This window comes from Bombyx mori, chromosome 15 (genome assembly GCF_030269925.1).
Source record: "Bombyx mori chromosome 15, ASM3026992v2".
Taxonomy (NCBI): domain Eukaryota; kingdom Metazoa; phylum Arthropoda; class Insecta; order Lepidoptera; family Bombycidae; genus Bombyx; species Bombyx mori.
Window position 1 is genome coordinate 6,264,159 of NC_085121.1, and position 19,940 is coordinate 6,284,098.

Below are 19,940 nucleotides of genomic sequence, written 5' to 3' on the forward strand. Positions count from 1 at the left end.
CTCTTTTTGTAACTTTATTAACTTTAAATAAAAGATAATAGATACATACATTATTTTGCAGTAATAACGCCGGCCGTGCGAATACATCCTACGTATTTAATAAAAACTTTTAAAATTTTTTTTTTGTTCAATTCACAACTCTTAGTCTAATAAGGCTACCCTTAAATTCTACCTCTTTCTTTGAGTATCGGCCAGAATACGTAATTACGTTTTATTGCTTACGATTTTGAATAATGCACTTTATGTCTTACATTTAAGGGCTACATTCACAAATTAGAAACGATCATGATTCCTTCTCGTCTTACAAACTGCGTCAAATTAAAATAAAACATTTTATATAACGTCAAATCAACTAAAATAGAACTTAAATTACAGAAAAATAAAGTAGTTTTGTAATTTCAATTTCGAGTATTTTTATTTTTTAATTTTTTTAATGACTAAAACGAGACAAGTTCACTTATAAGTTTCATTTAAAATTCAAATTTCGACAACGAGAGAAAACCGTCGCCATATATACGAATAGAAACTTATTAACTATTTATGATATTATGCATCACAAAACAACGTCACAAATCAACGATGTTCTGTCTACTGCTTAAATGATAAAATCTAAATGCAAAAGAGTTAAAATATAATAATACAAAGAAAAACACTTTATTCGAATGAAATAATGTATTCGAAACATTAAATACGTATAAATTAAAAATTAAGTTGGTTGTAAAAATGTGTGCATACAAGTTTAATTATTAACTGGCAACATTTAAAAGACAAGGTTTTTTTTAAGTTTCTGTAATTAAAATAATATGTATTCGCATCAGTCACAGTTTAGTATTGCCAAGCTAATTAATGATCGGCAGTGTTGCTAATCACAAAGAAAATTTTATTTAATTACGTTATCTTATCTAATCGTGGTGTCTTTGATAGCGATATTTAAACTTTATTACAATACAACCGTTATAGTTTTATCTCGTCTTATTCAATCATATAATTTTCACGTTATAAATTATATTGCACACGTTCTTGTATGCACACTTCGTTCTATTCTTAAACATATTGAAAATATAATAAATATTGTTATTTTTTTAAATAATACAGTGTATAATTATGATATGCTAACGATATGATCAAAAATCTACCTGGGTTTCCAAACCAGCCCACTAGTAATCTTATTTATAAATAACGTATATTTCTTACATGCAATACAAATTTTATGCCTTAATGATTATATTAAATTTTTATATATTGTCAGATCTATCAGGAAGCATGTTACATTATTAATTAATTAGTAATTGATGGCGTTTCATTGACTCTTAGTTTTATTTTAAGCGTATATTGTGGACACAAGTGCAACCATAGGCCCGACGAGTAACTAGATTCATATTTATAGGAACTTTATTCAATTTGTTTACTTTAATATTTCAGTCAAGACTTAAACGAGATTCTTATAAGCTTAGTGCACTTATAGCACACCCCATTCAAAGTAAGGCATGCTATCTGATTCTATTTTTATTACAATGAAAGATTCACCAAGCTATGATTTGCATAGCCACTAATGACGTCACAGTTTTCGTGTCATACAAAATAATATCTTTGTGCTAGCATTCGTTTCCCAGAAAACAGAATGGCGAAATGCTATTGTAACTCTTTAAACATTTGTAGCTCCGATATTTTATGGACAATCTAAATTATTTCTTCAAAATTTTTTTTTTTAATTAGGAGATTCGCTCAGACTGTTTTAATAAATGGGATGTCAATCAAACTTCTATTAAGAAAAATTATAATGTCAATGGACATCCATATTGTTTTGGTTTTTTTTTATGGGCCGTATTCATTACAACAACTACATACCACGAAAAAATCTACACACGAATAGGATGGTATTGATATTAACAACAAAAAAATACAAACAAAAAAGTTAGGATTTAATTGCATGGGTTTTTTTTTATTGCTTAGATGGAAGGACGAGCTCACAGCCCACCTGGTGTTAAGTGGTTACTGGAGCCCATAGATATCTACAACTTAAATGCGCCACCCACCTTGAAAATGAATGGGAGCAAATGGGACAATACGTTTAGGCTATTTGACATTTGATAGTTCATTAGCATTGGATTTTATTCGATAGCGGATTTTTGCACTTGTGTCACCGCAATACCATCTACTTTAAGTATGTACCTATAAGAGATTTAATGATAAACATTTCTTAGACAGATTATAAAAAAAATTAACACTATCTCATTCGTTGTCATAGCGACAGTAATAGACCGAACCACATTTTGTTGATTGATATGATTTATCGAATAACTCAAAGGGAAGTCGTTAATAACAGCCTTATTGTTTTGTTTTAATTGATTTTTAGTCAAAAATTAAACTGAGAAATCAGTATAAATTTGAAGTTACACTTCTATTGGCGCATGTGATAGAATGAGATCTTTGTATTTTTAGTGTGCGACGACTTAACTCATTTATTTCATTATAAAAGTCTTGTATCAAGATAAGAGGCTATATTTATGCAACTATTATTTACGAGTAAAATTTTATATAAGCAAATAAATAGATTCTGTCAATATTCTTTGTTTGATAATTTAATTGCACCCGAGAAGTGTAACTTCTTACATGCGTATATAATTATATGCATATACTTATAGAGTACATATATAGCTTTTTTTTTAAATAAAAAATACTTTTTATGGTGAACAACGAAAAGCCGTTACAAGATGAAATTGATTTGAAATTGATTAATACATTAATATAAGATCGGGATTTTTCTCGATTTTATAAACAATTGTTTATTTTTATTGCTGTTCCTTCATCATTTTGTGTGTACCATGTAAAATATCACTCACCTCGTTTTCGACAACTTGATTCCGTTTCAATGAATCACCGATCTCAATTCCTCAATAAACGTTAAAATGATCATGACTTGTGTATTGATTTGATCAAAGTCCTCTCACTAAAATGCTCACTAACATATTATATCAAGTGCACTTAATGATCACTCACCTAAAAAACGTCCGACTTTCAATATTACTTTCACGTATTTACCATTCTCATCGCTACCAATAAAGTAGCAATGTCCCGTGACACAACTAAAGCTAATACACGCCAATACGAGAGATATTTGCATAATATTCATTTTTCAAATGTTTTTTTTTTCAAAGCAATGCTTTCATAAAATTTATTGTGAAAGTAAAAAAAAAGTTTTATTTTGTGTAAAAGTTATTCGGTTAATGCTGAAAATAATGATATTTATACCTTTTTTTTTTTACTTTTTTTTTACATTTTTTCCCCATATTGACGTGGCATATCTTTTTACTCGAAAAAACCTACAAATAGCTAAAATTAGCCTACAATTTGTGCGATATTTCGATGAACGTAATTGCGTATGATTTTATCGTATCTTATAATTCGTAGCGGTTAATTTACATTACGTTATAATGTTCCACACGATTCTAATAATAAAACTTTTTTTATCCTCTTTCAGCGAGGTCTCCTTATAATACTAAAAAATGTAAGCCTCTTATTTATTGTAGTAATTTCACCGAAGTAAACCCGATGTACGGAACACGGCGTAAAATATAACTAGTGTTGTAGCTTCGCGTCCGCTGATAATTTACCTGATATGTGTACTAGTAACACGTATTTGTCGTTATGATATGTGAGCACGCTAATTCGTTTTCGAATTTAGAATTAATCAAAATGGTAAACTCTTTTGTGAAACAATAAATTAAATGAATTGTCCGATAATCATGATAGATGATAATCTTAATTTTGTTCACTTAGAATAGAAAACGAAAATGTCTTTAACATAAATAATAAAGACTAAGGCAGAGTTTTTTTTCTATGATTTATAAACTGTACTTAAACACACTGTATTTATTGTGACAGCTGTCAAAGATTGTAGCTATGTTTTTCTAATCTTGTGGAATATAAACGTTATAGCTAATCGTAGATAATTCGCGAGAAAATATTCTTAGTTTTCTAGAGGTGTCTATACACCTAAAAAAAACCTATCTATATAGTTTTCTTTTTTAAATTGGCCCAAAGCTTGGCAATGGGCGGAAGTTTTCTTGAAATATTTGTTTTTTCTAAATTTCTGATGATAGTAGTGTCGTTAATTGTTGATTCCAGTGTCATTTCAATTGAAGACTATTTTAGGATGTATGTCATTAGTATCATTTACACAATGTATCTATTTTTTTAAACCAAGCATTTAAGCAAATATATTTTTAGCTAGAATGCAAATAACTGATTATTGTTCAACATATCCGCTAAGGAGAAGACAAGACACGCGATGACTAGAAATGAGTTAGGAAGATCTCTCGTGCGAAAGAAAAAGAGAACTCGCTATTAAAGTTTGAGACGCGACATGAGAGCTCATAAATAAATTTAAATTAAACAATATCCATCCGTTTGGCTCGTTCAACTCGATTGCAAAAAATTATATTAGTCATTTAAACCGTTTTAAAGGTTTACTACGCAACCGGATTTGTGTGACATTTTTATTTATTCAAGGTCATTTGATGCGCGTCTTGTGTTTCATTGATGGTCGATGTATAGTTAATTTGTGTTTTTTTTAATTCGCGCTCTATAATCATTCGCATCTGATTCATTTATTTCGTACTTAATAGGCGCCATTTAACACACATAATCATAAATCAAACTTTAAATGGCTCTGTTGTAAAGTTTCAGAAATGTCGCTCAAACAAAATAGCTTTTCAAACTTCGATATGCGAATCGTTGATAAGAATCTTCGAATTATAATCATATAATATCATTTTGTAGGCAGCGGCTTGGCTCTGCCCCTGGCATTGCTGAAGTCCATGGGCGACGGTAACCACTCACCATCAGGTGGGCCATATGCTCGTCTGCCTACAAGGGCAATAAATATATATAAAAATACATAAATAGTTTCAGTATGGTAATTTATTTTTCCCTACCTAAGCTGATAGCCTTCTAGAGGCTATTTCAGCTTCACCCTAACGTTTGTAGGTGAGCTCACGGGGCTCAAACCGGAGAGTTGCTAACACTGACCCTAGCAAGAGCAGTGCTTCGCAGAATCTACCACCGGATCGGAAACGCGACTCACTGAGAAGATCCGGCGAGAAACTCAGTGGGCTAATAACGTAATGAATTTCACAAAAGAGTTCACCCATCGTTGGATGCGCGAAGCATTTAAACATTATTTAAAAATCACCAATAGGACTAGTAAATATACGCAATTCCTTTCGTTATTCTTCGTTCGGTTAATCTAGTATGACCCCTCCAGGTCACTAGATTAAGTAAGAAAAAAGAACGTTATTTTATGTAGTGTACTTTTCGTGTACTCGTCGGTATTATTGTTACTGAAGTACTTGGACGGAGATCGTGTACACATCCTAAGTAAATTCCAATTAAAAGACTTACTTATTACATTGCGTTATGACACAAAATCCAATGTAGCGACCAGTTATTGCAATTCACGTTCACTGGAATTACGACCGTATACGTTAATTTTTAAAGTTTAAAATCACTGTTCGTTTATTGTTATTCCAAAGTAATATTGTTTATCTCACTTTATATTGGTGTTTTTGATTTTTATCTACATTTATCTTTCCAATCCAATTATATTATCCAATTAGAATACTTACTCATTACGTTGTGTTACGACACATAATCCAATGTAGTGAGTAGGTATTGCAATTCAAGTTCATTGGAATTACGACTGTATAAGTTTATTTTTAAAGTTTAAAATCACTGTTTGTTTATGTTCCAAAGTAATATTGTATATCTCACTGTATATTGGTGTTTTTGATTTTTATCTACATTTATCTAAAGCCTCTATCGAGACCAACATATTGAGCGATCCCTAGATTTTCAACTGCAAATTTCAATCAGCACGCTTTTTAATAATTAATATATTATATACGTTCACTTAAATTATTATATTCTTACTATTTAAAAATAATGCACTTCTATCCTAGTCGTGTCTATGAAGGAAGCATCAACATTTTCAATTCCGTGAGTGCTAGACGCCTAAGCTAAACGCATCAGATGATCGAGTTTCGAGTTGCTTGAAGAATTCATATATATGTATATATATATATATTTTTTTTAAAACAAACAATTCGAATCTCGCAAATGGTCCATCATTACAATAACGATATTACAACGCACCCACAGTGTGTTGGGCGCAAACTCACTCGGTTCCAGAAAGATCTTGATTTCGTTTTTCATAACTTTTCCTTATTTTCTTTTTTCTGCGTTACGGTACAGAGAGAAGTCGTGGAAGAATTCGAATGGAAAATATTTCGATTTAAACACAATAATTTTAAAACTTACATCAACTAAACAAGTACATGATCTTATCAAAAATATTCGATGCATTTAATGCGAGTTATTTGATCGAATTAAAATGCTTTAAAAATATTCTTAAATAAAATAAAATGTAATACGATAAAATGCTCGTTTTGTAAATGATTATGTGTGTTCCGTGTACCTTTATTGCATTCATTCAGTAGATAGTCGCTTGTGGATTGTTGAATGATATGTAACGCCATCTGGAATGTAAAACAAATGTGATTGGAAATTTTTAATCGATATTAGCCATTATTTCGATATCGATCGTGGCTCCGATATACGACACGAGATCCAGTCGTTTTAAGGTGATGGTTTGCCACCTTCTGCTCTTACTAGACACCTCTTATGACAGCTTGGAAAACAAGCACGTCAAAAACAACTTCGAACAACAATCTTGTCCAATTTAATCGGATAAAACACAAACAAATCCACAAATGTTCGTTTTGATATATTAAATTGATTTTGTTAATGTTTTTCAATACACGGAGTTAATTAAAATACATTTACAACTAAACTTCATCTTTGTTTTATATCGCGAAGCAGCCGTGCATTCTGGTTCGAAGAAACTTTGATCTCACGGTTAAAAGTAGGTGGTGGTATTCGAGTCAACCCCCCAGCTCGTCAGACTAGAGTTGTCCAATGCTGAGTCTACGTGTCTCCCACAAGATGGCGCTAATCAATTTATTAACTATTGTATAGAAGCTACTACTGTATAGAGATGGTAGGTCATTGATGAACGAAAACATTAGATCGGTTCGGGGAGGTGTGTCGCGTTAAGAAAACATTATCCTTTGAGTGCTGTAAAGATATTTTAATCCGAAATTTGATAAAGGTTTTTCTACATATTTGTAATCTGGACATTGACGTGTCTAAAACTAACCACCCATACTCACTTTACTTGTATTGGTATACAACAATACTATACAACAACATACGGTAACAATACTAGCTCCATGTAACGAAAGCTTTTGGCAGTATTGGTGATTATTCAATGGATAATTTTGAAATTTCAAAAAAAAACTTTTTTAAATAAATATAAAGATATTTGGTACAGTGCGCAGTGAATAAGAAACAAATCAACTGAGCCGCAGAGTCAAATAGTGCGTCGTCTATCGGTGTCATGTGAAACGAGGACGAGGGAGGCGTCAGCCAGCTACGTACCTAAACTCACAAAATATTAACTTCCTAAAACACTGAGTATTAATTAATTTATTTATTTAACTTAATGCACAGAAGTACAATGGCGGACTTAATGCCTGAGGCATTCTCTACCATTGAACCAAGAGTGGTGTAGATGTTCAGCTTATCAAATTAATATTGTTTCCTGTTTGTGTATGTAAATAACTGTAAATTTTTTATGTTTTCGGGCTTCGGCAAAAGAGACCTAGCATTTTTATTGAGTGACTTGGTGGCGCTGTGGTTAGCAGCCCTGACTGCTGGGACGAGGTTATCGGGTGTGATTCCCACTTTGGGCAAACACGAACGAACGAATGGATTTATTTGTTCTTTGACTGGATGTTAGTATCTACATACTATGTCTTTTACTTAAGCCTATATAAGTATGTATAACAACATCTGGTGCAATAGTACTGGTCAATGCATCACCGCTTTCGATCGAGGACCATGCAAACAAAATTGCGGGAATTCGGGCAATGATGCATTTAAAAATTATCAAAAGACAAAAAAAAATTGTATAGTATTCCCATCGTACCGGTGTGTAGTTAAGATCAAATCATGTGCTTTATTAATAAATGTGGAGTTTAAACATCTTAAATAATAAACAGAGTAATGAACGAAATTTCGCATACAAACCGCTCAAGGCACAGCTAATTATAGATGCTGTGTTCAGAAAGCAAACGGTTATTTGTGATGTGATGTGGTGAGGTAGTTGATTTTTTTTGCTGTTCTTGTATGTGAAAGTGATTTTCTGGATAGTGACTTTCATCGCCGCCCATCGACATCAACAATGCTCAAGGGACAAGCAAAACGTTGAAAGCTCTTTCCAAATTAATCTTTGAACGAAATGTCATATCGCTCAGGAAATACCAGTTACGCTATGCTCTGACCAGTAAAGGAGCTCACGGGCTCAACCTGAGAGAATCTGCTAACACTAGCCCTAGCAAGAGCAGTGCTTCGTAGAATCACTGGTGGTTTACTGGTGGTAGGACCTCTTGTGAGTCTGCGCGGGGAAGGTACCACCACCCTGCCCATTTTCTGCCGTGAAGCAGTAATGCGTTTCGGTTTGAAGGGTGGGGCAGCCGTTGTAACTATACTTGAGACCTTAGAACTTATATCTCAAGGCGGGTGGCGCATTTACGTTCTGGATGTCTATGGGCTCCAGTAACCACTTAACACCAGGTGTGCTGTGAGATCGTCCACCCATCTAAGAAATATAAAAATAAAAAAAAAATCTACCACCGGATCGGAAACGCGACCCACTGAGAAGATCCAGCGAGAAGAAACTCAGTAGGCTGCGTCTATGGGTTAATTTACTCGTCGAGCCCTTCGTCGCAAGCGACAGGTTCGGCCAGGACGGTGACCGGGAAATCCGATATAAAACAGTCAGCACTGAAGTCACGAAAACGAACAGCGTAATGGTTCTTTTGTAAAGAAATTTGGTATTCAGGTCGATAACGAAAGATTAAACGCATCGATTTTTTTAAATTTTGACAATACCGTGAATCGACGTCAGTTAAATAGTTACATACGCTCCGTAGAAATTGTTCGCATTAAAACCAGGCAATTATGGGACTACCAAGCGATATATTTGTGTATAATCGACACATATGCACTAAGCTTTCGTGCCGGTATTGCTGTTATAATTTTCCCGTTACGAAGCCGAAATGACTCATCACCTCAATATACGACGGAAAATATTATTAATTTGGTACCTAATTAATAACAATTGAACATTAACGTTTGGTAATAAACACAGATGTGTGTTACTTACTTTACTTATAGTGTATCCAGCAACAATTAATGTAGACAAGAAAGCATCGCCACTCGAAATACGTAGATTCCATCACTGAGTTATCGTATATGTTTCTAAAGGATCAAATTCTTTGCTTGTCATATGGGTGGCGTTGTGAGCCATACGATAACCCCATAAATTCATGGCTTCTTTACACGCCATCTGAAAGAAAAAAAAGATACTTTATTAGATTAAGATTTTTTTATTGCTTAATGGGTGGACGAGCTCACAACCCACCTGGTGTTAAGTGGTTACTGGAACCTATACACATCTACAACGTAAATGCGCCACCCACCCTGAGATATAAGTTCTAAAGTCTCAGTGTAGTTACAACGGCTGCCCCACCCTTCAAACCGAAACGCATGACTGCTACACGGCAGAAATAGACAGGGGGGTGGTACCTACCCGTGTGGACTCACAAGAGGTCTTACCACCAGTATTGATAGCTAACGCTATTGGGCACGTATCTTGCGATTCTTGTAAATATATTTAACTCATTAATCTACTTATACTGAACTCATTAATCCTATAAGTTTGGATATATTAATGATACACAGACTTTTATTACTTTAGGTCGCACGCAATGTTCAGAGAAGCCGCGTTAAAATCCAACGAGCTCATATTACGTAAAGAAAATTTACATTCATGATAATCGCCTTATCGTTGCCGCCGCTGACTACTCCCCGAATCCTGATCACGCAAGAGCTAGTCACCGTCGACGCCCTAGTCACGTCCTTACGGATTCATCAGATCCAATAACCTTTGCATTAGACGCCTTCAGATCTAACACTAGGAGCAGGCTTAAGGACCCCGGTAACCGTACGCGTCGAACTCGACAAAGAGTTCGCCGTGCAACCTAACCCATGAATCAGCTCGCTGAGTTTCTCGCCGGATCTTCTCAGCGGGTCGCGATTCCGATCCGGTAGTAGATTCATTCGCGAAGCAGCTGCTCTTGAGCTGTTAGGTCTCCTTCGGAGGCGCTCGGGCAGCTGTTAGCAAATCCCAACCCTCTTGGCTGAGCCTTTGCTCGCCCTTTGCTTGTCCTGGTGAAACTGGAAAGGCCTCCAGGCCACCAGTAATCCTTCAGTCATAAAAAAAAAGTTTTATTTACGTTTGTAAGTTTTTTATTGCCTTAATACATAATAGGGACGGAGCTTATCTCGTCTCAACATAGTAAAATACACTTGAAACAAAATCTCTGAATGTAAAATGAGCACTTTTGGATTCTGTCCAAGTCACTTCGGCAACATAAGACAAAACCTTAACATTATGTTCAAAAACTTATTGTGTTTTAATAAATTAGTATGCCTTAGTAAAAGTGATTTATCGCTTTTCTGTTTACCGCTCACCGATAGCTTAAATTATAATAAAAAAAAACAAATTACGTAATTACGATTCGGTAAGATGATTGTGAGTCATCACAATCCTTGGATTTATCCTAATCACCTCCGTTATAGCCACGTAAGTCAATGTCTAAACTTTCATTAGTCTTGTATTGCATGTCTTTAGTTCTTTTCTTGGCCATCACATAATGCCGCCATTCAAATCAATAGCTTAATCAGTCTCATAGATCTCATTTTTAGTCTCCCATAGTCATATCTATAGCCACGCCCAGGCATTTCACATCTTTAAAAATATCTTAGTCCCATATATTGTTATTTTAGTAGTCCCACGCCCACGTCATTACGGATCCTCCCGATCCATTAACGGTGCTTTTAGGCATCACAAGCACCGGTCACCGACCTCATCGAACCCGTCGCTTGCGACGAAGGGCTCGACGAGCGAATTAACCCATAGACACAGCCCACTGAGTTTCTCGCCGGATCTTCTCAGTGGGTCGCGTTTCCGATCCGGTGGTAGATTCTGCGAAGCACTACTCTTGCTAGGGTCAGTGTTAGCAACATTCCGGTTTGAGCCCCGTGAGCTCACCTACACACGTTAGGGTGAAGCTGAAATAGCCTCTCAAGGCTATCAGCATAGGTAGGGGAAAAAAGTGGCCCAAAGGATAAAGTGCCTGGTATACTCCATAGTTTCGTACGAAGCGACTATGCCGATGTTCAAATCCGGCAGTCAGGTACCGATATTTCTAATGAGATACGCACTCAACAAACGTTCACGTATGTCTTTCAGAATGAAGGTAGAATAATAATCAAATCTTCAATAATTATAGTTCGTAATTACTATACAACTGAGACCTTAAGGCCTTAAGTGTCAAGGTGAGTGGCGGCATTTAAGTTGTGTGTGGGCTGCGGTAACCACTTTTTTTTATTGCCCTTGTAGGCAGACGAGCATACGGCCCATCTGATGGTGAGTGGTTACCGTCGCCCATGGATTTCAGCAATGCCAGGGGAAAAGTCAAGCCGCTGCCTACAAACACCAGGTGAGCTCGTTCACCGGTCTATGTAATAAAAGTCTCAATTTCTAATAAGGGAAATTAACGTAGTATCGCAGATATTTAAGGGCAAGGATTATCGTCGCACCATCATTCTATCTTATTGAAAACGTGATTGGATGCCACGCTGGGATGTCATCCAAGAGTATGGTACTGGTTTAACTACATTATTATTTCAGTAGCAAAATTGAACGCTTATTATAAACAACATGAGTATTTTTATAACGGAACGAACTTCTATTTTTTTAAACACCATATTTTGCTTACACAACTGTATTTACGAATTCAACAATCACACAATACATACTGCGGTGTAAGTAAATATTGAGCATGCATTATTATTTTATTCAAACAGATAAGATACCGTTTGCATTTTAAAATGTTGTGTGTTTAAGCTTAAATAAAACAGCGGGAAATACGCTTAACAATAGCAAAACGCTAACGATTATAAAATTAAAAAAATATAATTATGTATATTAAAACGTTCGACACTCAAAGGATTTCCTGCTGTTATAAAATATAGTTACCGGAAACATACGGGACAAAAACATCTTTATCGCTTAGCTGGGTAGGCGAACTAACGGCTCACTTGGTCTTAAGTAGTTACCGGATCCCACGAACGTGAACAAAGTAAAGGCCGCCACCCATCTTAAGACATGAGTTTAAAGTCTAAGTTTTGTAGTAGGCACAACGCATGCCCCGTTCTTCAAACCAAAATGCATTACTCCTTCGGGCCAGAAACAGGCGGGAAGGTGGTACCTCACATGCGGGCTCACAAGATGCCTTAACACCATTAAAATCAGAACTCAAACTTTTTTTTTCCTATATAAGCTGATGGCCTTGAGAGGCCATTTCAGCGTAATCCTAAGAAGTAGGTGAGCTCACGGGGCTCAAACCTGACAACGTTGCTAACACTAACCCTAGCAAGAGCAGTGCTTTTCGACGAGAAACTCAGTGGGCTGTGTCTGTGGATTAATTTACTCGCCGAGCCCTTCGTCGCAAGCTACGGGTTCAACGAGAATGATGACCGGTGATTGAGGTACCTAAAAGCACCGTCAGTGGATCGGGAGGATCCGATATGACGTGTTTTGGGCGAGACCTCAAACACTAAATATCGTTAACAAAGACAATGAAGCATTAGAACAAAACATATTTATTGATGGTGAAACATATAGCAACACCATTGCATATGTATCTCAAATTACGGTAAACGTTTGTCTAATCAAATGTAACAAGATATCCGAGGTTAGTATTAACACGATATAGGACATTGGCGGAGTCTCGACTGAATTTAGGTTACAAAGTGCAGACCTATCCGACGGCCCACACTTGCTGTTCAGTGGTTTTTGAGTGTGTCTGTGTCTGTGTGTGTGTGTGTGTGTGTGTGTGTGTGTGTGTGTGTGCGTGTGTGTGTGTGTGTGCGTGTGTGTGTGTGTGTGTGTGTGTGTGCGTGCGTGTGTGTGTGTGCATGTGTGTGTGTGTGCGTGCGTGTGTGTGTGTGCATGTGTGTGCGTGTGCGTGCGTGTGTGTGTGTGCGTATGTGTGCGTGGGTGTGTGCGTGTGTGTGTGTGTGTGCGCGTGTGTGTGCGCGTGTGTGTGTGTGTGCGGGTGTGCGCGCGTGTGTGCGTGTGTGTGTGTGCGTGTGTGAATGCTACCAGTGCTGCCAGGCTAGTTGAGAATTTGGGTCGAAGTCTTTATTGTAATGTCGTTCTAAGTTACGTATCGGCATGCATCACCCTTTGTATATGGGATGGATATGACGAGCGACTCACTAAACGTCCTTGCCTAGCGCTGGAGATCCACTATTTAAGCACGTGACGTTAGGTACGTATTTATTTAGAAGCGCACCTGTCCCAGATTTGAAATATACAATCGAATCAAGTTTACCGAGGACATCCGGCCGGTTTGTCAAGTAAGCCCGATGAATTTATAAAGTACCTACTTAAAAGGCAGTCGAGAACATTTCATTTTACAATATTTGCAAAATCTATCAATCCAGCTAATCGAACATTTCATTAGAATAACACAAAGGACAAATACCAGATCCGTGTACGTGGTTTAATATCAACAAACATTTTTAATTAACTTGTGGTCAAGGCGTCCTGTAAAAATTTTAATGATAACGTATTGTTAATAATTGAGGAAGATTGTAGATTTATTTGTAAATTTAAAATTATCGGCCAATGGTATTGTGGTTTATATTTCCGTATGACATATTTGGTGTATAATATTTTTTTAATGAGTGAATTCATAATAATCCTTTTTGGCAGCAAGGAGTCTTCATGTAGCACGAAGAGTTAAAGAGACAGCGAATTATTTGCGGAGAGCAGCGGTTTCGCTGTACCCCTAGCATTGTTCAAGTAGATGCTACCTAATAATATCTTTGGGCGTTATTTACGCCGATATGTACAAAAATAATTTTAGATAAACAATGGTTTATTAACTATTTGATTTTGATTTCTTATTTATCAATAATTCATGATGATTATTTATTATTCTTTATTCTGTGAGCGAGTCGCGAACGTGTCTGTTACATACCACGTCATCTTGGCCCTGGTGTGTGCACACCTCTCGCATGTACAAACATTTTGTAGCCGAATCGATACGGAAGTCATTTTCATCGATACCGCAAAGGCGATTGATAAAGTCTCGCAAAACGATTTGATTTAGAAACTGTACAATATGGTAGTGCCAAACAGTTTTGTGCTCATCTTACGAGACTTGTTCGATATCGAAGTAACACGTTCTTCTGTTGGCCTCTTCTCGGCCGGAGTCCTGCAAAGCTATGCTGCCTCCCTGCTCCTGTTTATTTGCTATATTATTGACTACTCCGGGTCATCGCCGACCCAGTTATCCAGTTATAAAGACATCTTCGCCGATGGCACTCTCGTCGTCATCACCTCGCTTACAAGAACAAGTTCTCCATTGCGAAAAAACTACAGACAGCAGTCGGAACCTTAAGACGGTAGTAGCCAAAGTGTTGCGTATTGAAGTTAATCATACGTAAAAGAAGGATGTACTTTTTTCAAAAGGAAGCCCCGCGTAAATGTCCCCTTTGTGATGCAGTAACCTCAGCCCAATCACCTTCTTCGGCCAGCCAATATCTTAGACCAGGAAGGTCATAAGCCTGGGAATCATAATGGATAGATATATGGCCCTCAGAATGAACATAAAATAAAACCACAAATGCAGTGTGTTCGTCCTTCTTAAACTTTATCATCTGCAAACTGAGTCAAACATGCCTTTGCACAGTAGACTCCGTCCAAATCTTCGCCGCTTCCTTGGATTAACTGTCAGCGCACCGTAGTACGTGAGGGATGTAAATCTTTACACATCTGTAAGTCTACGAAGTCAGCATCGAAAAGCTACTACTAGATAATCCACATTCCGTGGACACCATCAATCATACATCTTGCCCGGCTCACAAGCTGTCATATTCGACTAAACACGTTTTAATGGATCCGCTTGATCAGCTCCTAGGCTGATTAGACGCAACTGGTTCTGATAGATACAAACCGCCCATAGACACAATCGACTGAGTTTCTCGCTTATCTTCTCAGAGGGTCGCGATTCCGATCCGGTAGTAGATTCTGTGAAGCACTGCTCTTGCTAGGGCTAGTGTTAGCAAATTCACTCAGGTTGAACCCGTGCGCTCACCTACCCGTTCAGGCGTAGCTGGAATAGCCCCTTAGGCCAATAAGTATAGTCACCGTACTCGTCGATCGAGATACTTAACTACACATAGAAAGTCACAGGGATATTTATCTCGGTTTCCTCGATTTGTCAAAAGCTTCCAACTCGGTGAAATGTCATTTTGTATAATACATTATTTGATTGAAGTAGGTATATCGGAATAAATCGAACTAAATGGACTAAGTAAAGGTATATCTGATTAATATCAATTAAAGTGTATGGCCTGCATCAGAACGGTCTAACTCTAACGTCTTCAGGCTTGGTCAACTTTTGTGTGAACAAATTAAATTTTTTGCCCTTGTAGGTAGACGAGCATACAGCCCACCTGATGGTGAGTGGTTACCGTCACCCATGGACTTCAGCAATGCCAGGGGCAGAGCCAAGCCGCTGCCTACAGTAAATAACCTTAACTATGCAAACGACATGGTGCTGCTGGCACTCTCTATTAAGGCTCTTAGAATCCTGGTTGGTATTTGTTGAGTGGTTGGCCACCGAGCACTTCCTCAAGTACAACTCTAATTATTCAAACCTGTTTATATTCCAACCTGGATATTTAAAACCAGCTACAACGCCTCCTATTGTACTAGAATTGATTGTAGAAAGGATACTGAAGGATGACATAGAGTATAGGACGCAACGGTGAAAGCCAACGATTGCACATGTACAAGAAAAACAGCATTGTTTGAATCTTACTGTAAATTTTTCTACTCATGCAACTTGTGAGTTAGACAAACGTAGCGCGCGAAGTCTCGCGTCTGCAATATATGCTTACACAATACTTTTGCGACTGCCGCCGATACTGCAGTGCGTCGCACACTTTCCTAAGGGCACAAGTGAATGTACTTTGAGCTATTATGCGTACAGCGTATCAATATTGTTAGTGTACATTCAACTACGGGTTGGTTAGTTTTAAAAACCTAACATTCTAATAATGCTGTCCATTTTTTTCTTTTTTCTTTCCCTACCTGTTCGCTCATAGCCTAAGGGGCTATTCCAGCTATGCTCGAGCGTGTAGGTGAGCTCACGGGTTCAACCTGAGAGAATTTGCTAAAACTAGCCCTAGCAAGAGCAGGAAGTATTTCTTAGAATCGATTAGATTAGATTCGAATTAGATCGAAACCGCGACCCACTGAGAAGATCCGGCGACTCTTTGTCTATGGGTTAGTTCGCTCGTCGAACCCTTCGTCGTAATCGACGAGAGCGACGAGGACGCTTTCCAACATTCTGCCCCGAACAAATTAGGCCAGGAAAAGGACATTTTCAAAAAAACTATTAAATTTCACTAACATATTTTAAAGTTTTCGTTGTTACTATTTATGGATGTCTGAAAAAAAAACCTAACTAATATTTCGTTGAACCAAATTCTAGTTAATCAGCCAATGTTCAGCTTTTTAATTTTATTAATCATTATTTTTATGTTTTGCTTACCTGTATTTGATCAGCATATTCAAAATCCAATATATTCTTCCACCGAAAAGGCACTTCACGGGATACTCTAAAAGTGGAGCTTACTCCGCTCACTTCTGTGTTGGTGTGAGAGTTTAGATACTCATCAACAGCTTGCATGTGACTCAGTCTTAGGAACTTTAATAATTTGTGCGTGGTACTATTTAGATTCAGGGCCAAGTCTTCATAGCGTAGCACCCTGATAAATAAAGGAATTCAATTGGACCAATAAATGAACTAGAACAGTAACTAAATTGCAACTGCAGCATACACTTTTCTTTTCTTCTTGATTTTTAATTGAACTACTATCTTGTATTGTTAAAATCTGATTCAAAACTATAATATTAAAACATACTACACCGCAACATACCTGCTATATCTTTATCTGTCTAGAATTTCGGGTAATTAAACGGTTGTCTCGAAGAGATTGCTTTTAGCGATAAGACCGCCTATTGTACAAATGTATCTGGTTGTTGACTGTTTTCTGATGTTAATTGTGTTTTGGTGTGCAAAAAAGTATTATTATTATTATTACTTACATAAGTTTATCAGGGTAAAGCTTGAGCAATCGGCTCGCAGCCACATAATCACTTATCATGTCTGCACAGAGGAGCTCAGGATTCGAACAATCTGGTGAAGGGTGACAGAAATCACGATGCAATCTTGACTGTAGGACACCACGAGGATCTCGGATTAAAAACACAACTTTTGCATTAAGCCTGTAACAATTTATTTTCTAAATATGCTGTCACTATAATGGCTGGGAAATTTAATTTTTTCACTTATTTTACCATAAACCAAAAAAAATTAAGCAAATTGGTCCAATATAATTTACCTAAAACTTGAAATATGATCAGTATGATTTCATGTTATTGATGTCAATAGTTTTAACAATTTTTATCAATAAAGAATTCATACTTGTATCATATTGAACATGGGATTCACAAGTTAGTACAAGCTCACTAATAGTAGTAGTAAATAATTATTTATTCATTAGGAGCAACTTGGATTCACAGACCATATTCATTAGCATAACGACAACTCCTTACCACAATACAACATTCATTTTCAAGGATTAAAAAGTTATCTTCACTGAAATTAGCATTTATCAGATATTTTTAAATCAATAAAATAATAGACTTTAATTATACAAGATCTTTTTAATAATGTTTATCTGTTTGGTAAGCTAGAAATTAAAGCAACACAGAATACTAAACCTAATAGAATAACTTTTTTCTTACCATTATATTTTATGAAGTTGAACTTTCTTGAAAAATATATTACATAAAAACAAATATATATTTTAAATAGAATGAAAATTACAAGTAGTAAGTAGTAATTAAAAATACAAGGAGAAAATAACTTGCTAATTATTTTATTGTGACATATTTTGGCTTTGGAAGTGTAATATAGAATTATAACTTATTCATCAAATACAAAATTAAATAAATTATATTATATAGAAAATTACTCACTCTTTATCTTCCAACAATTCCTGAACAAGACGCAATCTAAGGCGAACAACTTTCATACTTTGAAATGGAAATAATTTGCAAAATTTTGACATAAAATCAGAATCAAAACAAAGTTCCTTCTTATATTTACAATGGTCCCATAATCTGGTGTTATGACTGAACTGATGGTTATGTCCTCGTCCGTAATCTAAAAAATCATCCATCTCTTCAAAGTTACACTTGAGCATGTCTTTTATTGAATTCAAAACGGTTTCTGCTAGCGGAGATCCTCTGATTTGTATAATGCCATAATTCAGAAAAGGTTCATAATGGTAATATGTACCAGGAATAGCATTAATCACCTCACCCAGGAATGTAGAACCAGATCTCCAAGAAGATATTATGATACTTCTCAATGGACGACCACCGGTTTCTATAATTAAGTCATCTAATTTTTTAACTCCAGAATAAGTAAAGTTATAGTTCCACAATTCAAATTGAATTTTAGCTCGTGTTTTTTCTAATATTTTTTCTATATTCGGTGTTCCATCGTAAGAATTCGTAGGTACCGGCTGTGATTCAGTATCCTCTCCATCATCAACTTTAAAAAAATTCTTTATATTCCTTCGACTCTCGGATATAGGACGGTAATTTGTGTTATCTGTATATCGACTTCCAGCAAGAATCAGAAGAACACTGAGACCGAATGCGAAACATATTGAATAAAAATTAACACGTCGAAACATCACGTTACTTAGTAATTTAATATATTGAAAAATTGTAAGGATGGAAATTATTTTATTAACACCAGCACTATATAAGATCACTCACAAGCATATTTTTAAAAGTTTTATTTAAATTTTATTGGAGTCATAATGCTAGCCCTCTGTTTCCGCGGAAACACCGCATTGCACCCTCATCTCTTCATCACGACCACTCAATTGAAGTTTGCAACATGCAATGACATTCGGTTGTCATGAAACTTTGAAGCTTTTTTAAGCCTTGGCAGAGGGTTTTACAAAAAGAAAAAACGAATTTAATTAAGTTTCAAGTTAAAAATAAATTATTTAAATATGATGAAGAACTACTACGCACTATACTTAATAGATTTTCACAAACTATATTAGTGCTATACGTTCGTAACCCAGCACACGTGCAGCGCGTTGTACTCAGTCGATAACAACTGAACAACAGTCAGGAGGGAAAGCTATTTCGATCAAATATACTATGCAATTTCAAATGTAATTCAAATAAGAAAACGAAGCTACTTATTCGTTTACAAAGTTTGAATGCCACATGAATTGTTGTTACTCACTGTTTCCTGTCGATCTTTTTATACTGCAGTACCTACCTGGGTACTTATAATCTTATTTTTTAAGTTTATTATCATAGAAGTATATTATTATGTTAAACATTTACATCGATAAGATTTGAGAGGTGGATAATTTTACCTGCAAGTACCTTTATCCGCAGTAACAGTTTTTTTTAAATGAGTATATTGTACAAAGACTGTTGCATCTATTATTTTTGGGATTTTACTCCTTGATGACAGCTTTAGTTTTGAATGCATTTTTTTAAATGTTTTCCTATTAAAAAAATATAAAGTTCCCATAAGTGTGCCTATTGTCTATTGCTTATATAGGTGTAC

The 19,940-nt window shown here is 36.0% G+C and overlaps 1 protein-coding gene across 2 annotated transcripts; it reads right to left on the bottom strand.

Annotated features, from left to right (window-relative positions):
• Nucleotides 1-19,632, bottom strand: LOC101744661 (carbohydrate sulfotransferase 4). Of its 2 annotated transcripts, XR_009974987.1 has the most exons (5): nt 18,314-19,632; nt 17,378-17,557; nt 16,821-17,037; nt 9,287-9,469; nt 1-6,536 (listed from the first exon to the last, which is right to left on the bottom strand). XR_009974987.1 is itself a non-coding variant. In XM_062672473.1 (4 exons), exons 1-4 carry the CDS (start codon nt 19,036-19,038, stop codon nt 9,359-9,361), a joined length of 1,233 nt encoding a protein of 410 aa, XP_062528457.1. In that variant the 5' UTR covers nt 19,039-19,596; the 3' UTR covers nt 9,273-9,358. The 2 variants fall into 2 exon arrangements, 1 of the variants encoding a protein (XP_062528457.1); XM_062672473.1 differs by lacking the exon at nt 1-6,536 and having other exon boundaries at nt 9,273-9,469; nt 18,314-19,596.
• Between the last annotated feature and the right edge of the window lie 308 nt (nt 19,633-19,940).